The 26199-nt window shown below is 40.2% G+C and overlaps 1 protein-coding gene across 2 annotated transcripts in view; it reads left to right on the forward strand.

Moving 5' to 3' along the window:
• Positions 1-10614: 10614 nt before the first annotated feature.
• Positions 10615-26199, forward strand: part of ATAD5 (ATPase family AAA domain containing 5) — a 35442-nt gene continuing 19857 nt past the window's right edge. For both annotated transcript variants that reach the window (XM_070390411.1, XM_070390412.1), the window contains exons 1-7: positions 10615-11053; positions 13939-15854; positions 16827-16923; positions 20072-20227; positions 21621-21747; positions 22280-22361; positions 24928-25112. In XM_070390411.1, coding sequence (XP_070246512.1) covers positions 10988-11053; positions 13939-15854; positions 16827-16923; positions 20072-20227; positions 21621-21747; positions 22280-22361; positions 24928-25112 — 2629 coding nt within the window. In that variant the 5' untranslated portion in view covers positions 10615-10987. The remainder of the gene's footprint in view (positions 11054-13938; positions 15855-16826; positions 16924-20071; positions 20228-21620; positions 21748-22279; positions 22362-24927; positions 25113-26199) is intronic.

The raw sequence follows: 26199 nt of genomic DNA on the forward strand, positions 1-26199 counted from the left end.
CGAGCGCAGGCGGAAGCCCCGCCCCGCCCCGCCCCGCGGAGGCCTTGATTGACGGCAGGGCGAGACCCGCGTCAGGGTCCCAGCGCCGCCTGCGCCAACCTCCCGGCGGCGCTCATGCGCCGCACCTGGCCCGCGGGGGTTCTTCTCAGTCCGCGTGGAGCCAACGAAAGATTAATGACTGAACCTAGCGAAGTGCTTCGCACAACTTATCTCCTTCTGGCTTTTCACTACCAGGCCTCCTTGCACCCCTATTCCACAGCGGAGGAAAAAGAGGGACAGAGAGGGGAATCAACTTTCTCAAGCCGTCGGGATTTTAACCCCAGTGGCTCTTAAATCATTGTCTTCAGTTCAGTTCAGTTCAGTCGCTCAGTCGTGTCCGACTCTTTGCGACCCCATGGACTGCAGCATGCCAGGCCTCCCTGTCCATCACCAACTCCCGGAGTTTACTCAAACTCACGTCCATTGAGTCAGTGAACGAGCATTCCTGCAGCGGCCAGTGGTTAGGAGGTTACCCTGAGCCAGTCACCAGGCTCAGAGGGATCACCCCCAATCCAGAAGCTTGTAGTCTAATAAAGGAGGCAAGACAGAGGCCTAAGCGTGGGCCCCCCGGTAGGTACCTCAATCCTGCTAGAACTCCAAGACTAGCTCTTTCTGTACCAGCCAGGTAGTGAAAATGTGGAGCTTGGCTGGCCATAAGGCCTCTGTTGGAGAAGGCAATGGCACCCCACTCCAGTACTTCTGCCTGGAAAATCCCATGGATGGAGGAGCCTGGTAGGCTGCAGTCCATGGGGTCCCTGGGAATCGGACAGGACTGAGCGATTTCGCTTTCACTTTTCACTTTCATGCATTGGAGAAGGAAGTGGCAGCCCACTCCAGTGTTCTTGCCTAGAGAATCCCAGGGACGGGGGAGCCTGGTGGCTGCCGTCTATGGGGTCACACAGAGTCGGACACGACTGAAGCGACTTAGCATAGCATAGCAAGGCCTCTGTTGCAATGTAGTAAGTGGGCGTGACCATGTCCAAATAATACTTATGGACACAAATTTGAATTTCACCTAATTGTCATGTGTCACAAAATATACTTTGCATCTTTTTTCAACTACTTTAAAAGGTAAAAAACATTCTTCATTCAGGAGCCCAATAAAAACAGGCGGTAGGTCAGATTTAGACCATGGTCAGAGGAAACTGGAGGGCTACAGGCCATAGGCCCGCAGAATCAGACACTACTGAAGTAACTTAGCACACACCACACATAGTTTCCTGACCCCTGGCCGAGTGTGGTAGACTTGCTTTCCCTCAGAAACAGACTGCCTCAAGGTTACACAATGAATCTGTACTAGAGGCTAGATTTCAGTTTTCCTGGGCCAGACTCTCATGTTCTTGCTACCATACTCTTTAAAATGACACTTGAGATTAGAGAAGTTTAGAAAAGGAAAGCCCTTCTGGAGAAAGTGGGAAATTATCCTAAACTAGCCAGCCACTCCATAGATGCTCAACAAGTACCTGTGGAATGAATCAAGGCATTAACTAAACAAAAAGGAGTAAGGAGAGGCACCCCAGGTAGGACAAAACTAAGTGGGGAAGCATATAAGGCAGGCAGGAATCTAAGTGGATTCTGTAAGGAAGGAGGGGCAGACCACTGTGACTGGAGAGGAAAGACTGAAATATATTGGGAGATGAAGTCGAGCAAAGTAAGGGCCGTGGAGTTCAGGTTAAGAAGGTTAACAGGTACTCAGAAAACCTCCAGAAGATCTCAACTGGGCTCGATCCCTGGATCAGGAAGATCCCCTGGAGGAGGAAATGGCAACCCACTCCAATATTCTTGCCTGGGAAATCCCGTGGACAGAGGAGCCTGGTGGGCTACAGTCCATGGGGTCACGAGAGTCAGACGTGACTTAGCGACTAAATAACCACCACCAAGTACATCAGTCAAGTGGGAGAAGTGTGTATTCCAGAATAACAACAGTGATGGTTATCAAGAGAAAATGGTATAATATTGAGGAGAAAATGACATCTTCCATTTTTCTCCATGTACTGAGGACATGTCTGCCAAAAAGCACTAAAATTTGATTTAGAAGACTAGCAATTTTGGAAACATGTGTGAGCTACATTTCTAAAAATTGACAATAATTGAAACGTCTTCCTTACAGGGAGTGTGCAAATTCTGGTTAATATGGCCAAGTAAAAGCACATATTTATGTACAAAATGTTTAAAGAGTGTAAGGTATGTGTCTGGCTCTGTGCCAAGTGTTGGGAATCAACAGGAATAAGACCTAGGACTTGCCTTCATAGTCCACTGGGAGGAATCGTACAAAGATAAGCAGGAATTTGTATTCTAATATATTGAATGCAATAAGTAGAAGCACAGAAACCTGCTGCCTAACCCAGCCAAAGGTAAAGTGGAAGGAAGAAAGTATCAGGGAAAGTTTCTTGGAAAAAGTAGCTTCTGAGGTGAATCTTAAGGTTTTTCTTGGTGTGGCCCCACATGGGTCTCTCTTTTCCCTTCCAAAATAACAACTTAAGGAGTTTAAAACTGGTTTAGGGGACTTCCTTGGAGATCCAATGGTTAAGAATACACCTGCCAATGCAGGGGACACGGGTTCAACCCCTGGTCTGAGAAGATTTCACATGTTTTTGTTGTTGTTCAGTCATGAAGTTGTGACCAACTTTTTGCAACCCCATAGACTGTAGCATGCCAGGCTCCCCTGTCCTTCACCATCTCCCAGAGTTTGTTCAAATTCTTGTCCATTGAGTCAGTGATGCTGTCTAACCATCTCATCCTCTGTCACCCTGCTCTCCTTTTTTCCTTCAATCTCCCCCAACATTAGAGAATTTTCCAATGAGTCAGCTCTTCACACCAGATGGCCAAAGTATTGGAGCTTCAGCTTCAGCAGTCCTTCCTATGAATGTTCAAGGTTGATTTCTTTAAGGATTGACTGGTTTGATCTCCTTGCAGTCCGAGGAACTCTCAAGAGTCTTAACCAGCACCACAATTCGAAAGCATCAGTTCTACAGCATTCAGGCTTCATTATGGTCCAAGTCTCATATCCATACATGACTACTGAAAAAACTATACCTTTGACTATACAGACCTTTGTTGGCAAAGTGGTGTCTCTGCTTTTTAATATGCTGTCTAGGTTTGTCATAGATTTTCTTCCAAGGAGCAAGCGTCTTTAATTTCATGGTGGCAGTCACTGTCTGCAGTGATTTTGGAGCCCAAGAAAATAAAATCTGTCACTGCTTCCACTTTTCCCCCTTCAATTTGCCATGAAATGAAGGGACTAGTTGCCATGATCAAGCCAGTTTTTTCACTCTCCTCTTTTACCCTCATCAAAAGGCTCTTTAGTTCCTTTTCACTTTCTGCTATTAGAGTGGTATCATCTGCATATCTGAGGTTGTTGATATTTCTCCCAGCAATCTTGGTTCCAGCTTGTGAGTCATCCAGTCTGGCATTTCACATGATGTACTCTGCATAGAAGTTAAAAAGAGTGATGATATACAGCCTTGTTATACTCCTTTCCCAATTTTGAACCAGTCAGTTGTTCCATGTTTGATTCTAACTGTTGCTTCCTGACCTGCATACAGATTTCTCAGGAGACAGGTAAGGTGGTCTGGTATTCCTATCTCTGTAAGAATTTTCCACAGTTTGTTGTGAGCCACACAGTCAAAGGTTTACCATAGTCAATGAAGCAGAAGTAGATGTTTTTCCGGAATTCCCTTGCTTTCTCTATGACCCAGTGAATGTTGGTAATTTGATCTATGGTTCCTCTGCCTTTTCTAAACCCAGCTTGTACATCTCAAAGTTTTCAGTTTATGTATTACTGAAGCCTAGCTTGAAAGATTTTGAGTATAACCTTGCTAGTATGTGAAATGAGTACAACTGTATGGTAGTTTAAAGATTCTTTGGCATTGCCTTTCTTTGGGATTGGAATGAAAACTGACCTTTTCCAGTCCTGTGGCCACTGCTGAGTTTTCCAAATTTGCTGACATATTGGGTGCAGTCCTTTAACAGCATCATCTTTTAGGATTTTAAATAGCCCAGCTGGAATTCCATTACCTCCACTAGCTTTGTTCTTAGAAATGCTTCCTAAGGCCCAGTTGACTTCACTCTCCAGGATGTCTAGCTCTAGGTGAATGACCATACCCTCATGATTATCTGGATCATTGAGATCTTTTTTGTACAGTTCTTCTGTGTATTCTTGCTACCTATTAGTCTCTTCTGCTTCTTTTAGGTCTTTACTGTCTCTATCCTTCATCATGCCCATCCTTGCATGAAATATTCCCTTGATATCTCCAATTTTCTTGCAGAGATCTCTAGTCTTTCCCATACTATTGTTTTCCTCTATTTATTCGCACTGTTCATTGAAGAAGGGCTTCTTATCTCTCTTGGCTATTCTCTGGAACTCTGCATTCAGTTGAGTGTATCTTTCCCTTTCATTTCTCTTCTTTCCTCAGCTATTTGTAAAACTTCCTCAGACAACTGCTTTACCTTCTTGCATTTGTGTTTCTTTGGGATGGTTTTGATCACTGTCTCCTATATGTTATCAACCTCTGTCCATAATTCTTCAGGCACTCTATCAGATCTAATCCCTTGAATCTATTTGTCACCTCCATTGTATGATCATAAGGGATTTAATTCAGGTCATACTTGAATGGCCTGGTGGTTTTCCCTACTTTCTTCAGTTGAAGCCTGAATTTAGCAATAAGGAGTTCATGATCTGAGCCACAGTCACCTCCAGGTCTTGTTTTTTGCTGACCTGTATACAGCTTCTCCATCTTTGGCTGCAAAGAATATAATCAATCTGATTTTGGTATTGACTTCTGATGATGCCCACGTGTAGAGTTGTCTCTTGTGTTGATGGAAGAGAATGTTTGCTATGACTAGTGGGTTCTCTTGACAAAACTCTGTTAGCTTTGCCTTCCTTCATTTTGTACTCCAAGGCCAAACTTGCCTGTTACTCCAGGTTATCTCTTGACTTCCTACTTTTCCGTTCCAATCCCGTATGAGGAAAAGGATGTCTTTCTTTGGTGTTAGTTCTATCAGGTCTTATAGGTTATCATAGAACTGGTCAACTTCAGCTTCTTCAGTATCAATGGTTGGGGCATACATAGACTTGGATTACTGCAATGTTGAATGGTTTGCCCTAGAAACAAACTGAAATCATTCTGTCATTTTTGAGATTGCCTGCAGGTAATGCATTTCGACTCTTTTGTTGACTATGAGGGCTACTATGGGATTCTTGCCCACAATAGTAGATATAATGGTCATCAGGATTAAATTCTCCCATTCTCGTCCATTTTAGTTCACTGATTTTTAAGATGTCGATGTTCATTCTTGCCATCCCGCTTGATCACGTACAACTTACCTTGATTTGTGAGCCTAACATTCCAGGTTCCTATGCCATATTGTTCTTTACAGCATAGGACTTTACTTTCACCACCAGACACATCCACAGCTGAGCATCGTTTCTGCTTTGGCTCTGCTGGTCCATTCTTTCTGGAGCTATTCATAATTGCCCTCTGCTCTTCCTCAATAGCATAGCAGACACCTTCCAACCTGGGGGTCTTGCCTTCTGATGTCACATCCTTTTGTCTTTTCATATGTTCATGGGGTTCTTGCAACAAGCATATTGAACTAGTTTGCCATTCTCTCCTTCAGTGGACCACTTTTTGTCAGAACTCTTCACTATGACGCATCCATCTGGGTGGTCCTGCACGACATGCCTCATAGCTTCATTGAGTTATACAAGCCTCTTCGCTGCGACAAGGCAGTGATCCATGAAGGAGAGTGGAACAGTAGAGAACACAAAAAGCACTAGCGAGTTCCACAAATTTTGGAAGATAGGAAGTGGAGAAGTAGTGATTGCCCAAGACTACTGCAGGAATTTATATCCGAAGCTGCAGAAGAGGAACCATTCAGAAATGGGCTAACTCCCCCTGAAGACTCCAAGGAAATTCAGGCCATATATCCTTTAAAAATACTTAGTCACTTAAAAAAACCCACAACCTATATTCTGACATTCCTTTTCTTATCCTATTTCCTGCATTATTTTCTCCTTAGCATTTAGCTTTATCTTACCTGTATAGCCCATGGGGTCGCAAAGAGTCGGACTCAACTGAGTGACTTTCACTCACTCATTGCCATATATTTTACTTATCTATCGTTTGTATTATATATGTCTACCAACTAGAATATAAATCCTAAAAGGAGAGAAATTTTTGTCTGTTTTGTTACAGCTGCTTTGTTCACAGCTGGCATATATCAGACACTCAATATTTATAGGATGGATGGAAGGATGAATAGCAAAGCACATTACAAGGAGTTATGGGATTAACTTGGGGGATATCTGTTAATATTAGAGTTAGATATTTTAGGTCCATTGCCCTAGTCCATGCATTTAGGTGATTCCTCCCCACTGCTTCCATGAAACTACATGAGATATAAATACCCCTGCATGCATTGGAGAAGGAAATGGCAACCCACTCCAGTGTTCTTGCCTGGAGAATCCCAGGGATGGGGGAGCCTGGTGGGCTGCCGTCTATGGGGTCACACAGAGTTGGACACGACTGAAGTGACTTAGCAGCAGCAGCAGCCCCTAAATAGGGGTTTCCCAGGTGGCACTAGTGGTAAAGAATCCACCTGCCAATGCAGGAGACATAAGATTGATCCCTGGGTTGGGAAGATCCCTTAGAGGAGGGCATGGCAACACACTGTAGTATTCTTGCCTGGAGAATCCCATGGATAGATGAGGTTGGTGGGCAACAGTCCTTAGGTTTGCAAAGAGTTGGAGAAGACTGAGCGACTGAGTACCCACACATGCCCCTAAATAGATTGGAGAAACCAAGTGGTCCAGAGAAAAGACCTCCACCTCTTAATACTAGGAAATTCCTCAGTGAAAATGCTAGTTCATCTTCTAATCATCCTACTGTAGAACCCAGGAATGAGTCCTGCCCATGCTGAAAAACTTCAATCAGCATTAACAATTTTTAAAAACAGCTTTATTGAGTATAACTGATTTGCAATAAACTGCATGTATTTAAAACATATAATGTGATTAACTTTTTCATGGGGAACCATTACCATAACCAAAATAACAAACATTTCTATCACTCCCCAAACTTTCCATGTAACACATTCTTTTGTAATCCATGCCTTCTTCAACTCCTGAACACAAGCAATGATGATCTGCTTCCTGTCAGTAGAAATTAATTTGCATTTTCTCAAATTTTAGAAAAATAGAATCATGCAGTATATACTCTTTTTTCATCTGGCTTCTTTTACTCAACAGAAGGATTTTGAGATTCATTCATGTTATTTCATGTATTGATAGTTCATTTCTTTTTAATGCTGAGTAGTATTCCATGGACGGAGAAGACAATGGCACCCCACTCCAGTGCTCTTGCCTGGAAAATCCCATGGATGGAGAACCCTGGTGGGCTGTAGTCCATGAGGTCTCTAAGAGTCAGACAGGACTGAGCGACTTCACTTTCACTTTTCACTTTCATGCATTGGAGAAGGAAATGGCAACCCACTCCAGTGTTCTTGCCTGGAGAATCCCAGGGACAGGGGAGCCTGGTGGGCTGCCGTCTATGGCGTCGCACAGAGTTGGACATGACTGAAGCGACTTAGCAGCAGCAGCAGCAGTATTCCATGGAATGGATATACTGTTGATAGGTTGTTTCCAGATTTTCACTATTACAAATAAAGCGTCTATGAACATTTGTGTACAAGTCTTCATAATTTAGCTATATTGGGAATGTGGGAGAAGAGGAAGAGTGGAGGGTGGTGTTACAAGAGAATTAAATCCTTCACCACCATAACAGAACATTAGTGAATACTGTTTACAATTGTTAGATCAAGAAATAGCTGTGTAAAGATATTGGATTATTTAAAGATAAGCAGATATTTATAGTGCTAGAAGAATTTTGAAAGTGGTTGCCTCTGGGAAATAGAACTGGGGGTTGAAATAGAAATTAGGTGTTTTTTTATTAAAAGCTTTGTGAAGCTCTTTGACATATTTAACCAAATACAGGCATTATTTGGATGAATATAAAAGCTAATAATAATTTTTAAAAGTAAGGATTAGCCAGATGAGGAAGATAACAGAAAACAACACAGGTACATTGTAAATGCTAAATTGCCATACAAATATGACTGCTCATTTAATTTAAAATTAATAAATGCCATAAGTTCCTAAATAAATTTGTGTAAAATACTAACTCAATATCTAAAAATAAATTCAGTGCAAATGCTTAACAACACAACACATTTTAAATATGTAGTTTTTTGGAAGATGAAAAAGCACTGCATACTCTGCTGCTGCTGCTGCTAAGTCACTTCAGTCATGTCTGACTCTGTGCGACCCCATAGATGGCAGCCCACCAGGCTTCCCCATCCCTGGGATTCTCCAAGCAAGAACACTGGAGTGGGTTGCTATTTCCTTAGTCAATGCATGAAAGTGAAAAGTGAAAGTGAAGTCACTCAGTCCTGTCTGACTCTTAGCGACCCTATGGACTGCAGCCTACCATGCTCCTCCGTTCATGGATTTTCCAGGCAAGAGCACTGGAGTGGGGTGCCATTGCCTTCTCCGACTGCATACTCTAGAAACTAGCAATTCCACATCTAGGTGTGTATCCTGGAAAAGCACTACTTGTGTTCAAGGAGACAAGAAGGTTCATCAACTCACTATTTGTCTAACAGAAAACTGAAGACAATTTAAACGATCATCTCTAAAGAAATGGGTAAATAAAAGGTGCATAATTGGGTGAAATGCTCGGGAATGAAAGAGAACGAATCAAGTGGACCTGTATCATGGCTAGGTCTTGAAGACAACGGGGGAAAAAAAAAAATTGCTGAGTGATATTTACGTTGCTACCTTCTATGTAAAGAAAAACAAAGCTAAAGATTTTTCTACAGATATGCTTGTATGTACTTTTACATACATCTATTTATACGTAGAATACCGGATCGAACCCGGGATTCTTTACCGTCTGAGCCACCAGGGAAGCCCCCCCAAAGAAAGTCTGCAATACTATCCACCAAATAGGTAATATTGGCTGCCTTTGCGGCTAAGAGGAAGAAACTGAATTTGGGGGTGGAAATCAGAGAGACTTTCAGTTTTTTTCAGTAATTTTCTAATCGATTCCTCCTCTTCCGCCCCCCAACTCTAGCTCCGCCTCCTGCTCCTCCTCTTCTCCGTTCTCCTAGAGCCTATTCTTATTCTACACGAGTTATAAACAAATGAAACCAAAACAACAAAACAGTTTATACTTAGAAGTGCAGTCTCCCTTCCTGTAAAACCTTATCAAGGTTAACAATTTTCAAAGAGACTGTCATTACCACTAATTTCATTGGAGACATTTGTACTCTTTATGTTGTCCAGACAATAGCAAATACCATAATGATAGACGCAGTTACTCAACAGTTAAAATCAGTTTGCATAACCCGATGAACAAGGTGGCCTCTCGCTCTCATTTGATAGGTCTGTTTACATGTCTTGTTTCAGCTCTTACACATCGTGTAGTTATGCACTCAAACAAAATAAATACAGTGTGTAAATTGCAAGTGTCATGTAAAAAAATGTAAAGCTAAACGTATGTATGAAAACAATGCAAAAGATATATGAAATTATCGTGACTACAAACTAGCATACTGATGGTTGCTGCTAAGTCACTTCAGTCGTGTCCGACTCTGTGCGACCCCATAGACGGCAGCCCACCAGGCTCCCCCGTCCCTGGGATTCTCCAGGCAAGAATACTGGAGTGGGTTGCCATTTCCTTCTCCAATGAATGGAAGTGAAAAGTGAAAGTGAAGTCGCTCAGTCGTGTCCAACCCTCAGCGACCCCATGGACCGCAGCTTTCCAGGCTCCTCCGTCCATGGGATTTTCCAGGCAAGAGTACTGGAGTGGGGTGCCATTGGTACCCAGGGACAATTCGGACACACGCCAGCCTGCTGAGGCGATAACCGCGGGCTCGTAGCTGCTCGCGCGGAGAAAATCCACTGGAATAAATGAGTTCAATTAGGACTAAAAAGTCGAAGAGACACACACACACACACACAAAATAAATAAATAGGGAAAAAAACTGAAAAAAAAAAAAAGAGTAGAAAGTAGAAATCTTGGACCCCCAAGTGGGCGTGTCTAGAGGTAGGACGCTTGCCAAAATAACCTTTTAGTTCCTGTGAGAGGAGTGTAATCAATCATTATTCCTTTTTCGATATTTCTCGAATTTTCACTTTTAAATAGGGGCTAATCTGGGGCATCAAAATATAGGGGTTTAGGGAATTCCTGGCCTAAACCAGTGGTTGGGACTCCGCGTTTTCACTACTGAGGATGCCGGTTCAATTCTTGGCGGGGTAACTAAGATCCCACAGGCGGCCAAAAAAAAGTATACGGTTTTAATTTTGCCACCAAGTGACTTAGTCAAAGCACATCCTCATTCGTGAAACTGGGCGTTAGAAGTTTGAAATCGGGAAACTCCCCGCTACTTTTAGATTCTCGATCAAACAGTCCCGCCTCCCGCAGGTTTGGCAAAGAAGTATTTTGGCCCTCTGGGCGCACCGTCCGCGCAGCGTCCGGAAGCAACCTAAGCTCCGCCCCCTGCGCTCCAGTCGGCGCGAAAACCCAATTGACAAGAACTCCCTCCGAAGCCCAGGGGTTGGTTCTGCGTTCGACCTGCTTTTCCCGCAGGACCTCCAGCCCAGATCACACAGGACTGGAGCTCCCGCCTCGGGGGCACCTCACGCTCACCAACCACGCCCGAGGGTTCTCGCTGCCCGCGCTTTCTTACCGCCTCTTCCCGCGTTCGACTCGGCTGAGCTGGGCCCAGCCTCTGCGACCACCCCGGGCCGTGGGCGCGGGGGAGTCCGAGGTGGACCCCGCGGCCCAGGTCCTCGCTCCTGCTGGAGTCGGCCGCCTCCATGGCCTCCCGACAAGCCGGGCAGGGCCGCTCAAGGTCCTAGGAACTGGTATTCCGGAAAGGAGGGAGCATGGTGGGGGTCCTGGCCATGGCGGCGACAGCTGCTCCCCCTCTGGTGAAGGAGTACGAGATTGAGGTGAGCTTGGATATCTCCGTTTGTGAGGAGTGATCCCAGTTTAGGATCTATGAGGGCAAAGGAGGGACCTGGTGAGGCCTCACAGAGTTGTGACATTGTGTGCAACAACTGCTGGGGTGTATCGTTTCTTGAAGACGTGATAGGTCCTGACAAACGTTAGGACGGTGAGATGTTTGCGGGGACTTCAGGATGCCTAGTTAAGGACCAGATCCTGAAATGTTGAAACTGGCTGTTTTGGACTTGGTTAGTGTCATGAAGGATCCTATGGTCTAGTTTGAGTTCATGATAAGGAAGCAGATAACTTTAACATTGAAAAGAATCTTTGAGTTCTACTTGTCCACCCAAATCCATCTGCTCTGGGAATACCGATTAGATTGTCACTACAGGAGTCAAACAGAACCCTTCATTTAAAAATCACTTTCTCATTCTTCTATAGCTTAAAATACTGCAGTTAGAAGTCCCACCTTGCCATACTGTTATTCTATTGTGTTCATCAAGTTTCAGTGAAATGTACTAGCAGTTGTTATAAAGAGCTTCTAACACCATGAAGTAGTGAAGTAGCATCTTAAAGTGGATGGTTGCTATATTTTTACACCTTTTCATCTCAGGCTCGCATTCTGTCTGCCGTACGTATGCACTGTATGTATGTCCTTGAAGTGAGCCAAGATGTATAGTCACTTATGTAACTGGGACTCTTTCTGTTTAGAATTGAGTTCTGTTGTCTACTTGTTATTAGGTGTTATGCCGGTGCTTGTTTGCTAAATCAAGGCACTTGCTCTGTTTGTCTTAGGTGTGAAAAAGAACTTTTAATACTGGAATCACACAGTTCTTGCTTTTTGTTTGGGCAGTTTTCCCATCTTTTTGTTACAGTTTCTGTTTTTGATGCCCGGCTTAGAGGGTTATTTCACAGTAATATTTACTGTTCAGTATTGGAAGGGTATATCAACTCTGTGATGAGGTGTTATTATCTGTATTCTGTGGATGAGAGGTTAAGTAGTAATTAAAAGTAAGTTAAACTAGGTTGTTGTTGTTCAGTCATTAAACTGTGTCTGACTCTGTGACCCCATGAATTGCAGCATGCCAGGCTTCCCTGTCCTTCACTATCTCCCTGTGTTTGCTCAAACTCACATCCATTGAGTCAGTGATGCCATCCAACCATCTAAATTAGGTTAGAAGAAGTAAATCAGAAAATTAAAAATAATTTGCTTAAGGTCCCACACTAGTAGATGACAGAACCAGCACTTGAACTTAGATCTGCCTAATTCCAGAGCCCATGGTATACCAATTAGGATAGTAATACTAACAACTCACTAGCATTTTCTTCTAATACATTTATCACTTCATTTTAAGAGGTAAAATTTTAATCTGTCTGTGATTTATTTTGCCTTATATTTATCCAAAGGGTTAGAAATTTGCCCCAGTAGTTTCTGTTAACTACTTCTTTGCCCACTGACTTGAGTGCTATTATTATCATATGCCAATTCTTAAATATCTGAGTCTTTTTCTGGTTTTCTAATCAGTTCTGTTCAATTGCCTATTCGTGCATCAGTGCTATACTTTAATCATGATAGCTTTATAATACATGTACATTTTCTAGAAGTATAATTTCTCGATTACTTATGTTTTTTAAAAAAAGGTTTCCTTGTTATTCTGGCAAGTTTATTCTAACAAATGAACTGAAGGAAATTTAAAATAACAAAAAGACTGATGGAGTTTTTTAATAAGGGCAAAGACTGATGGAGTTTTTTTATAAGGGCAATGAATAGTGTAGGAGTCAGGCAGTAACTGTTTTAATCAGTTCAGTTCAGTCGGTCAGTCATGTCTGACTCTGCGACCCCATGGACTGCAGCACGCCAGGTTTCCCTGTCCATCGGCAACTCCTAGAGCTTGCTCAAACCCATGTCCATCGAATCGGTGGTGCCATCCAACCACCTCACCCTCTGTTGTCTCATTCTCCTCCCGCCTTCAGTCTTTCCCAGCATCCGGGTAAAACTCCAAAGTGCTGGTGTTTTAGTTTCAGCATCAGTCCTTCCAATGAATATTCAGGACTGATTTCCTTTAGGATTGACTGGTTTGATCTCCTTGCAGTCCAAGGGACTCTCAAGAGTCTTCTCCAACACCACAGTTCAAAAGCATCCATTCTTTGGCTCTCAGCTTTCTTTATAGTCCAACTCTTACATCCATACATGACTACTGGAGAAACCATAGCTTTGACTAGACAGACCTTTGTCAGCAAAGTAATGTCTTTGCTTTTTCATGTGCTGTCTAGGTTGGTCATAGCTTTTCTTCCAAGGAGCAAGCATCTTTTTTTGTTTTAATAGCATATTAAAATACTGGAAAATCTTATTTATTTGTAGTAAGTGCCCACTATAATTTTTGCTTAATTAGTAAATTTTGGAATCCTAGGCTTGTTCCCTGTATACCTGTTTCTTGGAAATAGAATAATTTGTTTACTTTTAGCTAAAAAACCATAAAGGAAATGGAAACTATTTATAAAGTTCCTATCATGGGTCAGACTTTATGTGTTTGTATGTAACATGTTTATTGCAAATTCTGTTGGAGTGTGTGGTACTATTTGAAGGTTATTAAATGAACAGAGGCCAGCAGTAATTAATGTATTTGTACACAAATATAGTGTCCTTGAAACTTTCTATTGAAGTATACATACAGTAAAGTACACAAGTTATAATTGTGTAACTCAATGTGACATTGAGATTTGATTGTAGGTTTAAGTTTAAAGTTCTTTTTCTTCCTAATATATCATGTTTATCAAGTAAGGAAGCCTTCTTTTTTTTTAATTCCATTACATAAAATAATAAATCCATGTTTAAACTTTATAGTATTTTACTTGAAATAAGTGCTTTTTTCTTCTTTTAAATTGATAGGCATGCAAGAAGCGAAGGAAAGACAATGACAGAACTTCTTGCAGAACAATCACAAAGTATTTATCACCCATGGGGAAGACTGGAGACAGGGTTTTCTCTCCACCCAAATCCAATAATATTCTGGATTACTTTAGAAAGACTTCATTCACAAATGAGAAGACTCAGACAACAAAAAAGTGCAAGACAAAGTCATCCACACCATTGCCTGCTGACAGTGGCAAAGACTGTTTGGAAATGCTCTCAAATACGCAGTGTAAGAAGAGAAGAAAGAGACTAAATTTATCTCATCGACTAAGTAGTATTAAAACTGAACATAAAACTCCAATTGAAATTAACAGTGATGAGAGCAAAGAAGACTGTAGTTTAGATAATGATTTTGTGGAAAGTACTACTTCCGCTTTACTTGACAAGAAACATGTTGAGGTACTTGCAGAAAGTATTCAAAGTCTCAAAAAGCAATCAAGCACTGTGACCTCCAGAAAAAGTTCTAAGAGAGTAAATCCTAAACATGGGCCCTCAAAAAAAGATCGCAGAACACTGAGGAAAAGGAAGCACAGAGAGGTCATAGATCTATCTGAAAGCTTATCCTTAGCAGAGGAACTAAATTTCCTTAAAAAAGATCGTAACGACAGTAAACAGATAAGGCCTTCCCTAACTAATGAAATCAAAAGTACTGTAAATGATGCTGAGCCTAGAGATCAAATAACTGAAATAGTCCCATTAAAAGATAGTACAATAACTGTCTCATATGAGGAATTTTTAAAAAGTCACAAGGAAAATGAAGTGGAGCAGACACCAGACTCTACAGTGTCAATTTGTATTCCTTCTGAAACTGTTGAGGATACAGTCAGAAGTGGTTCTGTGAGTGACCCTGAAACCTATGAAATTTCCCAGCAGACCCGCTTTAAGACAGTCACTGTTCTCGCGCAAGTTCACCCTATCCCCCCCAAAAAGACAGGAAAAATACCCTCCATTTTCTTGAAACAAAAGCAGGTGGAAATGGAAAGTAGTCTTTCTGATCCTGAGAATGAACAGGCAGTTCAGAAAAGAAAATCTAACGTTGTTATACATGAGGAAGAACTAGAATTGGCGGTATTGGAAGCTGGAAGCTCTGATGCTGTGAAACCTAAATGCACTCTAGAAGAAAGACAACAGTTTATGAAAGCATTTAGGCAGCCAGTATCAGATACACTTAAAAATGGAGTCAAAAAGTCTTCTGATAAGCAGAAAGAGCTCAATGAAAAATCTTTAAATGAGGAAGAAAGAGATAATCATTCTAAAAAAGTCATGGAAAATCCTAATATCCAAATGGTTTCAAATCCTGGCAGTTCACAGCCCCACACTGATAAAGGGAGTTTTCCTAAGAAGAAAAGTAAAACATTGAAGAAAAAGAATAAAAAAGTGTTAGAGACTGTTGGTATTCCAGCTGAAAATAGAGAGGGAAATACTCAGGAAAAAGAAACAACTCTTTCCTTTAAAGAGAAGCAAAATCAAGACAGTCTTAGAATGAGTTTAAGACAAAAGAAAACAGAACTTTTCAAAAACAGCACATTATTGAACAGTGAAAGCCTTGTTTGTGAACGTACAGCAAATGATGACCCTCTAAAGATTTCCTCTCTGTGTAATAATAAGTCTTCAAAAAAACCCAGCTTACCAGTTAAGGATAAGGTTATACAATCTAAAGCTGAGACTGAAGATAGCTTGGGAAATGTTTCTACACCCAAATCAAGCAGAAGATCTGTAAGAAGTAGCAGCACGCCTGCCACAATAATCGTTCGAGGTACTGATTCTGAAGATGCGCAAGACGATAGTCCGGTCAAAGCTTCTACTCCAAAAGCAGCCAGCTTATCAGAGAAGCATCGCTTATATACAGCGGAATTAATAACAATACCTTCTGATTCAGAGAGTCCTATTAGGTAAAAGTTCTGTTTTGTTCTCAGGTTCTGAATATTCTGTGTAAGTTATTAGATTCGAAGGAAAAGATGTCAAGCACTGGAGAGTAGTTTGGTGTTTTTTTTCCCCCTAGAACACAGCTTATTTATAAGAAAAAGAAAACAGGGTTTCAAAAATGTTGCATATTTTCCATACTTAAAGTCATGCATGCTTTCAGAGGAATTCTGGATGTATTTTAGATGAGCTTTACACTCTTGTTTATCATAGTTGCTAATTCCTGGAGGAATATCCTTCAAATAAGAATTCTGTGCATTTAGCAAACATGAGATTAAAAATAAGTTATAGAACTTTAGGTAAACTGAGCCATATACTATGAGATATATACTTGCATGCTGGTTCTGGCTAATGTAAGATTTTTGAAGTGAAGTTGAGTGAAAGTTGCTCAGTCCTGTCTGTCTCTGTGACCCCATGGACTGTGTCCATAGAATTCTCCAGGCCAGAATGCTGGTGTGGGTAGCCTTTCCCTTCTCCAGGAGATCTTCCCAACTCAGGGATCGAACCCAGGTCTCCCACATTGCAGGCGGATTCTTTACCAGCTGAGCCACAAGGGAAGCCCAAGAATATTGGACCAGGTAGCCTATCCCTTCTCCAGGGGATCTTCCTGACCCAGGGATGGAACTGGTGTCTCCTGCATTGCAAGCAGATTCTTTACCAACTGAGCTATCAGGGAAGATATGAAAGATCTTAGGGACTAATTTTCTGGAAAACTTAGGATTTACAAAAGAAGCTTTATGTTTTCTAAGAGTTTAACATTGAGTTTGGCTTACATTTGAACCAGTAACTTGAAACTAATGGAGGGTTTGATTTTTTTTGTTTTCTACTTCAGAACTGTCTAGAAATTAGAGCTCTAGCTAGTTGTTTACTATATCTAATTGAAATTCTTAGACGTTATAATCATAAAAATATTTGTCAATATCTTTCTGGCTTGCTTTCAGAATGAAATTCACCAGAATTAGTACTCCAAAAAAATCTAAGAAAAGGTCTAAGAAATCTGAAGCTGCTGATGAAGATTTTGAAACTCAGACTAGAAAGGTAATTGAAATATTAGGGAGTCCTGTAAGTGGTATTCTGTTTTCTAAAACAACCACCACTACTTTTGGAAGTGATACGCCAAAAGAAGATTCACGTAATTCATAGACTGGTTTATGTTAACTACAACCCTTTACTATTTTTGACTATTCACTCCGTGAGTTAGCTTATTAAAAGATCAATATATCTTATTGTGAGATGAAAGCAATTGATGAAGACTGTGTAGTTTACTTAGAAAAGGTGTTCTTTTTTTTTTAATTTATTAATTTATCTATTTATTTAGGCTTGTCCAGGTCTTGGTTGCAGCATGTGCTATCTTTAGTTGGAGCGTGCAAACTCTTAGCTGTGGCATGGGAGATCTAGTTCCCCGACTAGGGGTTGAACCTCCACCCCCTGCATTGGGAGTGCAACGTTTCAGCCACTAGACCACCAGGAAAGTCCCAGAAAAGGTGTTCTTAATCACAATTATATTCCAATCATTTTCCTTAAGGCTGGTTACAGAAATAAGCATGATTGAATTTTTGTTTTATTTCTCTAGAGTAGAGGCTAAAAAGTGGGGTCTCTCAACCCTGGTACTGTTGACATTATGGGCTGGATAATTCTTTGTTGTGGGGGACTGTCTCATATATTATGGGGTGTTTAACAGTAACCCTGGCGTCTACACATGAGATGCCAGTGGCAGTCCAACTCGCCCAGCATTGGCAACCAAAAATATCTCCAGACATTACTAAATATCCCCTGGAGGGAAAAATCACCCCCAGTTGAAAACCACTACCACTATCCTGAATGGAAAATGTGTAGGAATAGTTTAGCTGCTTTTGTAAAATAGACTGCTTATCCCCTCCCTGAGAGAATTGGATTCTCCCTTGGGTGAACAGATACAAGTGTGTGTGTGGGTCTAAAAAGCTACCAGGGTAATTCTAATGTAATTCTTGGGAGAAAGCCCCTGCCACAGAAAGTTGGTATCTCCTTTGTTTTTCTTTAACAACTGTCCTTTTTTTTTTTTTTTTTTTTGATAGCTTATCACATTTCAGGTATTATGCTTGGTGCTCATACCATTAATCTCATGAAGTAAATATTTAGCCCTCTTTTGAAGGACAGTGGTTCCAAAGAAGGTTTTTGAGAGTTGAACATTTTTGAGAGTTGAAGTGATACACAGTGCATTTTAAGCTGGGAGCATGGGAAGAGGGCTACCAGAAGCTGATAAATAGGAAGAAAGTAGAGAACTGTCAGGATGGAAGTTCCTGTTGTATTAGGAGTAAGTAAGAGCTGGGAGGACAGGCAGCTCGGTCACAAAGGAGGGTATTGGAAACGACTATTTTTTGAGGTGATAGGATTATGGTTGATTTTAATTTTCTTCATTTTTCTGTTTTTCTATAAGAACTTTTAAAAACTTTTATCAGAAAAATAACTTATTACGAAAAAGAAAAATTTCAAGTAATAGTAGAACTTGCCAAAATGCACGTGTATTTTTTTCCCAAGCATTTACTAAAACAGATCTCTTTGTTAACTGGTTCAGTGATGGAGTTGTTAATTTAAATTAAGCTGGATTATTACCCTAAGGTTTATCACCAGCCTGTCAAAAATTTTGCTACCAGAACAACAGGTATCTATCACTCTACTCCTGTAAGCAAATCCCTAACATTCCTAACCTCCTTATGTACTGAATACCCATGCCTGTTCTTTATTTTTTTATGCCTATTCTCTTTAACATTTTTTAAAAAACATTTTAAAAGTTTTGAAGAAATACCAAACGTTTGTTTAAAAAGCACAATAGTATATACATATAAAAGTGAAAACTTTTTAAATTTTTTTCTCTCGTATTCTGTAAGGGTAACCCACTTTTAATAGTTACAAGTTTATTAGTCCAGACTTTTTCCTGTGCTTAAATAGATATGTCATTTTTAAAAGAGATCGTATAATGTAAACTGTTTTATAGCTTGTTTGCAGTATGTTTTTAATACAAATGTAAAACCTTGTAAAACTCAAAATATGGAAAACACATAATCTGGAGGATAATATTTGAATACACAGTGGCTTAGTACATCAGTGACAGAGCCAGACCTGCAGGGTAGACTTTGCTCTTTTCTATGCCTACTGCCCTTTCAATTTCTCTCCAGAGGATTCAGCCTAAAAGTGACTAAAACAAAGAAAAGATGCCATGAAGATGGAAATAACCAACCATTCCAATCTATACAGACATCTTTTTTTTTTTAATTTTTATATACGGTCATCTTTCTGGGTGTTTTTTAACAAATGTAATTATATTTATCTGGATAGATTTCAAGTAAACAAATGAAGGCAAACCAAGTATAATTAGACACGTTTTAGTTTCATTTCCATGGTAAAATGTGAATAGGCATTTTTTTGGTCCTGTATTTGGTGTGATCTGTGATTATATTTTTCCATTATGTATATATTTAGTGGATTTCAGTTTTTAGAGCACTTTCAGGCTCATAGAAAAACTGAGCAAAAGGTACAGGTTTCCCATATAGCCTATGCTGCCACACAGGCAAAGCCTCCCCCATTATCAATATCAGAATAGTGCATTTGTTATCATTGATGAACTTACATTGATACATCATTATCACCCAAGGTCCATGGTTTATTTATTTTTAAGTCTTTCCAAAAAACATTTATTTGTTTATTTAGGACTTACTTTGCAAGAGCTGTGTCTAGTTGCAGCAAGTGGGGCCTACTTTTTGTTGCGGTGCCCAGCATTCTCTTGTGGGGCCTAGGCTCTAGAGCTCTGGCTTCAGCAGTTGTGGGAATGGGCTTAGTTGTTCCGTGGCATGTAGAATCTTCTTGGACCAGGGCTCGAACCCATGTCCCCTGCATTGGCAGGCAGATTCTTATCCATTCCGCCACCAAGGAAGTCCCCATAGTTTAAGTTAAGGCTTACTCTTGGTGTTGCATAATCTGTGGGTTTCGATAAATGTATACTGACATGTATCCACCATTATAATAATAGTACCATCCAGAGTAGTTTTGCTGCCTTAACAATCCTCTGTGCTCTGCCTGTTCATCCCTTCCTTTTCCCCTGACAACCACCTGTCTTTTTACTGCCTCTAAAGTTTTGTCTTTTCTGTTTTTTCTATTATTAAATATAATTTGCCAGAAACCTAAATTATTATTTCACATTTGTTTTTAGGTAAGCCGTGCTTCAAAAAATGTATCAAAAGCAAAACAATTGATCGAAAAAGCAAAAGCTTTGCATATTAGTAAGTCAAAATCTACTGAAGAAGTAGTGACACCTTTAAGACGTTCATCTAGACGTCAGACGCTTCCTGAAAGATCAGAAACAGAAGTAAGTATTACAGATATTTAGTGGTATAAATTTTGTTCTCTTCTGTTTGAAATGAGAGAAGGAAACCATTATAAAATTATAAGAGAGAGTACTTGTAGGAAGCCTTGAAGTGGTAGGAAGAATATAATTTTCCATTCTTTGACTTTGGCTCTCTTTTGCCCACAGAATACAATCTGAATCCTCATCAAGTCATTCAAGACCCTTCATAGACAGAACTAGCTCCTACCTTTCCTCAAAACAACCCTCTTCCTCAAATACACACTTTGCACTCTGTCTTACTAAATTATTCATTTCTCTCCAAAGGGTACAGTTTTAACTCTTTTCAGTTTGTAGTTTCAGCTTGAAATGTGTATTAGGTACTCAGTCCTACTGGAGGAATTCCTACTTAGATTTTAAGATCTGCTGAATGCCACCGTCTTCTGTTTTTTAAAAACTACAACAACAACAATTTTTTATAGAGACATATAGCTTTATTAGAGAGAGATAATTTTCATATCGTATAGTTTACTGTTTAAAGTATGCAATTCAGTCATAGAGTTGTGCATCCATCACCACAGTCAATTTTAGAACATTTTAATACCTCCAAAAGAACCCCCATCGTCCTTAGCTGTCACCTCCCAATCTCCCTTCCCTCAGCCCTAGCCAAACTGTATAGGTTTGTCTGCTCTGGACATTTAATACAAATGATATATTATCACATATAATACTATATATGGTCTATTGTATCTGGCTTCTCTCATTTAGCATAATGTTTCAAAGGTTCATCCATGTTGTAGCATTAGTGTTTTCTCTCTTTTTATTGCCAAATAATACCCCATTATACGGAAATACCACATGTGGTATACGGAAATACCACAACTAACGTCCATCAGTTGTTGGACGTTAAACTGTCCACTCGTAACCCTGTTTCTGTCCCCTAAACCCTGGTTCTAACCTTGATGCCATCGCTAGAGTTTCATTTGTCTGTGTTTCAAGTGTCTGCTCTTGCCTGTACATAGTAGATACTCAGAGATATATACTGACCATATGAGTACTTCTCAAACTTCATCTAATATTTTTCTAGGATATATAGTTCTGAAAGGGGGTAGCTAGAATTTTTATAGCTTGGTTGTATTGATTCTTTTTTCTGGAATATAGTTTGTTAGTTGCTTTTTTAAAAAAGAAAACTGTGATCATAGTAAATCTTCTTTTTGATCATGTGAACTTGTATGGTGTAAGCACAGGCTACTGCCATTCATATCATGTATTTTTTGTATCAAATAGTTTCTGACAGGGAGATGTATGGAATTGCTAATGTGATCTTCTTGTCTATGACTTCTAGCACTATAATCTTTTTGAAATTGTAATAACATTAACTATGTTATTAAAAAATTTTTTTCTTATTCCATCTTAGGACTCTGTAATAATAATAAGTTCAAGTCCTCCTCCTGTAAAGCATCCTGAGAAAAATCAGAAGAAACTTCAGTGTCTGAATGATGTGTTAGGAAAAAAACGTAACAAGGCTCCTAAAAATGTCCCTGGTAATCAGATTTGATAATATCAATGGTGAACATTAGGAGGTTTGAGGGGGATTATTTAGTTCTGAATTTTAATTTAAATTTCTTGTCTTATAACCTTTTAATTATATTAAATATTTCTATTTTGATGAGTAAATGAGTGAAGTTATAGTGTAGTTAGTAAAGAGTTTTACAAAGAGTAAGTGAGTATATTTTAAGTGATTGCATTTCTTTGTATCTTTTTAGCCTCAGTTAACTTAGTGATTCTGAAAGCTGACTGATCATCAAAATCATCTGGGTAAATTTAAAAAAATGTTAAATTTTTAGGTCCTTTCCTAGACATTACTGACCAAGAGTCTCTAGAGGTGGGTTGTGGGAATCTGTAACTTAAAAAAAACCTCCCCAGTAAATTCTGATATTGATATTGCCAGGTTGAGAGACCAACTCATTGTATAGAAAAATTTTAGTTAAAAAATTTTTAAAGAGTTCTGAAAGTAATTGAAGGTAAGTGGAGATGATAAGCCTTGATACTAACCTAAGTATTTATTTTTCTAAGGAAAAGTGAAAGTCGCGCCTTTATTTCTTACTAGAAAGACTCAGAAGACAGCTGATCCCGCCCTTGGTTTTGATGAAAGCAGGTTAGTCTGATACAGATTTTAAAATGCCAAAATATTCTATGGAATGTATTTTGTATTCATTTACTTTGATGAGAAAGATTTAAACTATCATATGAAGCTTTAATAAGTCCATTTTAAAAGATGACAATGTTGACATTGCTACAACTGCAATTTGAAGATCTTGATCTTTTGCAAACATTTTGTGGCCATCTGTAGACACGCTAATGGAAAAATAAATAGGCAAACCAAAAATACCAAAAAGCTGATTTATGAACCTAGTAAATATTTAAATATCCCTTATGTACCAGGCACTGTGTTTGGTACTAGAATATCAATGGAAGTAAGACACATTCCCCATCCTCTTGACTGGTAAAGAAACTGCCTGCCAATGCAGGAGACTTAAGAGACTCAGGTTTGATTCCTGGGTCAGGAATTTCCCCTAGAGAAGGAAATGGCACCCCACTCCAGTGTTCTTGCCTGGAGAATCCCATGGACAGAGGAACCTGGAAGGCTACAGTCCATAGGGTTGCAAAGATTAGGACACAACAGAGCGACTTAGCACACACACACTGTCTTCTTGAGGCTTACACTTTAGAGGAAAGACAGTCTGATTAAGCATTAATTGAGCCAACAAGTGAAGAATTGGAGTTGTGCTAAGGAGAGGTACAAAGTTCTATTAAGTAGATTTGGTCTGGTTAAGAAAGGATTCACTGAGGAAATGATGCCTGAACTGAAGGATGAGCAGGAGCTCATTGGGGAGGAGCAGTGGTCCATCCAGAGGGACCATCTAGAGTCCCTGTGACTGCAAGGAGCATGGTAAATACAGGAAGTTGAAGGAATGTCCCTGTGACTTGAGCACAGTGAGCAGAGTGTGAGATTATGCTGGAGAGGTGGTACCAGCCCATGTGGGTAGGACCTTTAGGACACATGAATGGATTTTGTCACTATGCTAAGAGCAATGAGAAGCAGTCAGAGGGTTTTAAACATGAATGGAAACAAGCATTTGAATTTTGAAAGTTTAATCTGACTGCTGGATTAATTTGGCTGTTGTACAGAGAATGGGATGGAGGAAGGATTAGAGTAGATATAGGAGTCCTGGTGAGAGATAATGAAAGTGTGGACTCAAGTATTGGAGAGGATGTACGAAAGATTTTAGGAGTTACATTTATTTGTTTATTTTCTGCCATACCATGTGGCTTGTGGGGTTTTAGTTCCCCCACCAGGAATTGAACCTGTGCCCTTGGTAGTGAAAGCGTGAAGTCCTACCCACTGGACCACCAGGGAATTCCCTAGGAGATAAATTTAAGAACCCTTTATGATTAATTGGGCTTCCCTGATAACTCAGTTGGTAAAGACTCTGCCTGCGATGCAGGAAACGCTGGTTTGATTCCTGGATCGGGAATATCCGCTAGAGAAGGGATCGGCTACCCACTCCAGTATTCTTGGGCGTCCCTGGTGGCTCAGCTGGTAAAGAATCCACCTGCAATGCTGGAGACCTGGGTTCTAATTAATTATGATTAATTAAGAGTTGAAGATGGAAAGATGACACCTAAGTTCTGATCTGGGCCAGTGGGTTGCACAATGGAAGAAGACCAGGTTTAGGGACATGAGTTCAGGTTATTTTTTCTTTTTTTTCCTGTTTCAGTTTTATTGAGGAATAATTGCCTATTGTTAAATGCACATATTTTAAGCACACAGTTTTGACAAGTATGTTATAGCTGGATATTACATCTTTCTTTTACTCCCGATTGGTTTACTTTTTCTTTTTCTGTATCCCTACCACCACCAGAACAAAAGGTTGTCACTATTCTGGTTGCTGTTACCATTAGTTAGTTATTTCTGTTGCCATTGGTTATTTTTCGTCTGTTTCCGAACATCACATAAACGCTATATGTTATTTTGTGCCTCAGTGCACTTGCTTGGTACACAACATATACGCATATTTTTTAAGTCAACTTTATTCAGGTATAATATGCATATATTCATATGCACCCCTATTAAGTAAATAGTTTGAACTGTTACAAACATTCATGTAGGAGCCTGCCATGGTACGTCAACATCACTCTCTCCCCTCGGCCTTCCCATCCCCCATCCTCCTCTAGCCTGTCTCCACCGTCCTGCGTGAGTCAGGAGTCTTAGGGTTAGCAATACGTGATAAGCCAGGTGAAACTGAGACATCAATAATGAGGGCCCTATGGTTCCTACTGTTGGAAACTTAAAAGTTCTTCTATTAATTTCTAGAAATGTGGCACTGATTTTATCTGATTATACTATAAATGTATGTTAAAAAAAAAAGGAAGACAAAAGACAGGAAAAAAAAACTCACCTACCATTCGAAGATAGCCTCTGTTAACATTTTGGTGGATGTTCTTCAATACATTTTTTTTCTGTATATACTTATTACTTAATGTTTTAACATTGACTAGACTTTCCTTTTTACGATAAGCAGAAAAAGAATTTGACCAGTTAACATCTCAGGGAGCTGATTAAATTTTTTTCACATAAAATTAAGAAATATTTATCTTATAGTGTATTTTTAAGTGTTTATAATCTTAGCTGTCCTTTTCTCACATTATTTTCTTAAAAGCCAAGATGCATCTGAAAAGTCTCAGGATTGTGATGTGCAGTTTAAAGCAAAGCGTGACTTCCTCATGAGCGGTTTGCCAGATTTGTTGAAACGACAAATTGCAAAGAAAGCTGCTGTGTTAGATGTGTACAATGCAGTGAGCTCCAGTTTCCAGAGAGTCGTTCATGTTCAGCAAAAAGACCATGGTGAGTTTATTATTATGAGATATTTTTAAACGTTAAAAGCAGCAATATGAAACTATGTAAGTTGGTTTTAGGTGAGACAAAGGTTCAGGTATAATTCTTATGTGAATTTAAAGTAGCTTTTTATCCTCTCTCTTCCTGGGAAATCCCATCAACAGAGGAGCCTGGTGGGCTACAGTCCATGGAGTCACGAAGAGTCGGACATGACTGAGCAACTAAACCAGCACTACCGCATCCTCTCTGCTGCAGCCTTGGGCTGAGAAAGGGGGTGGGGCAGGAAAGCCGAAGCCCTTAGCCCTGATGCCAGGGGAGGGCAGGCACGTGTGTAGAGCTGAAGTGAATGCTGTCCAGAGAGGCGCTGTGTTCTTGAAACCTGAGCCTGTCTGTGCACAGATCATCTTGTAAGAGTTTCTTAGAGGAACTCCATCCCTGTCTGTCCAGTCTGCAGCTCACTGTTTAAGAGAAATCTGTCTGCCTCCTTGCTATAACAGCTTGTGCTGTTTGGTACCACACAAGTATCTTGTGAACCATCTGGAGTGGTAACAGGGAGCCGTGCTCCACTGTTCTAGCTCTCTCTACCTTCACATGTACCGCACTCTAGAGCAAGATGTTTACACAAGCCGTAGGATGGTGTTAACTTGATCTTGGTCTAATTCTCTGTGGATTCAAGTGTTCTGGTAACCACAGTCTTACTTTACCTATTTAGTTTTTATAAGTACTGATGATATACAAAGCCTTCTATCTTTGCTTTGTTGTTGTTCCTGAAAAGTGTTAGTCACTTCAGTCGTGTCTGACTGTTTGTGATCCCGTGGACTCTGTCCATGGAATTCAGAGGCAAGAATACTGGAATGGGTAGCCATTCCTTCTGCAGATCTTCCCAGCCCAGGGATCACCGGGGTCTCCTGCATTGCAGGCAGACTCTTTACTGTCTGAGCCACCCAGGAAGCCCCCTATTGTTGTTCCTACCTAGTGCTCTTTGTCAGGGCAAAAACAGTTATGTTCTTCTCAGCTGGCTTTGTAGTTTGGTTTGGTGTAATCCCTCTACTCATGAAATGTTCACTATGTTCTGTTCTCGTTTCTTTTTCTTTTA

This window comes from Bos mutus, chromosome 19 (assembly GCF_027580195.1).
Source record: "Bos mutus isolate GX-2022 chromosome 19, NWIPB_WYAK_1.1, whole genome shotgun sequence".
In the NCBI taxonomy this organism is placed as follows: Eukaryota; Metazoa; Chordata; class Mammalia; order Artiodactyla; family Bovidae; genus Bos; species Bos mutus.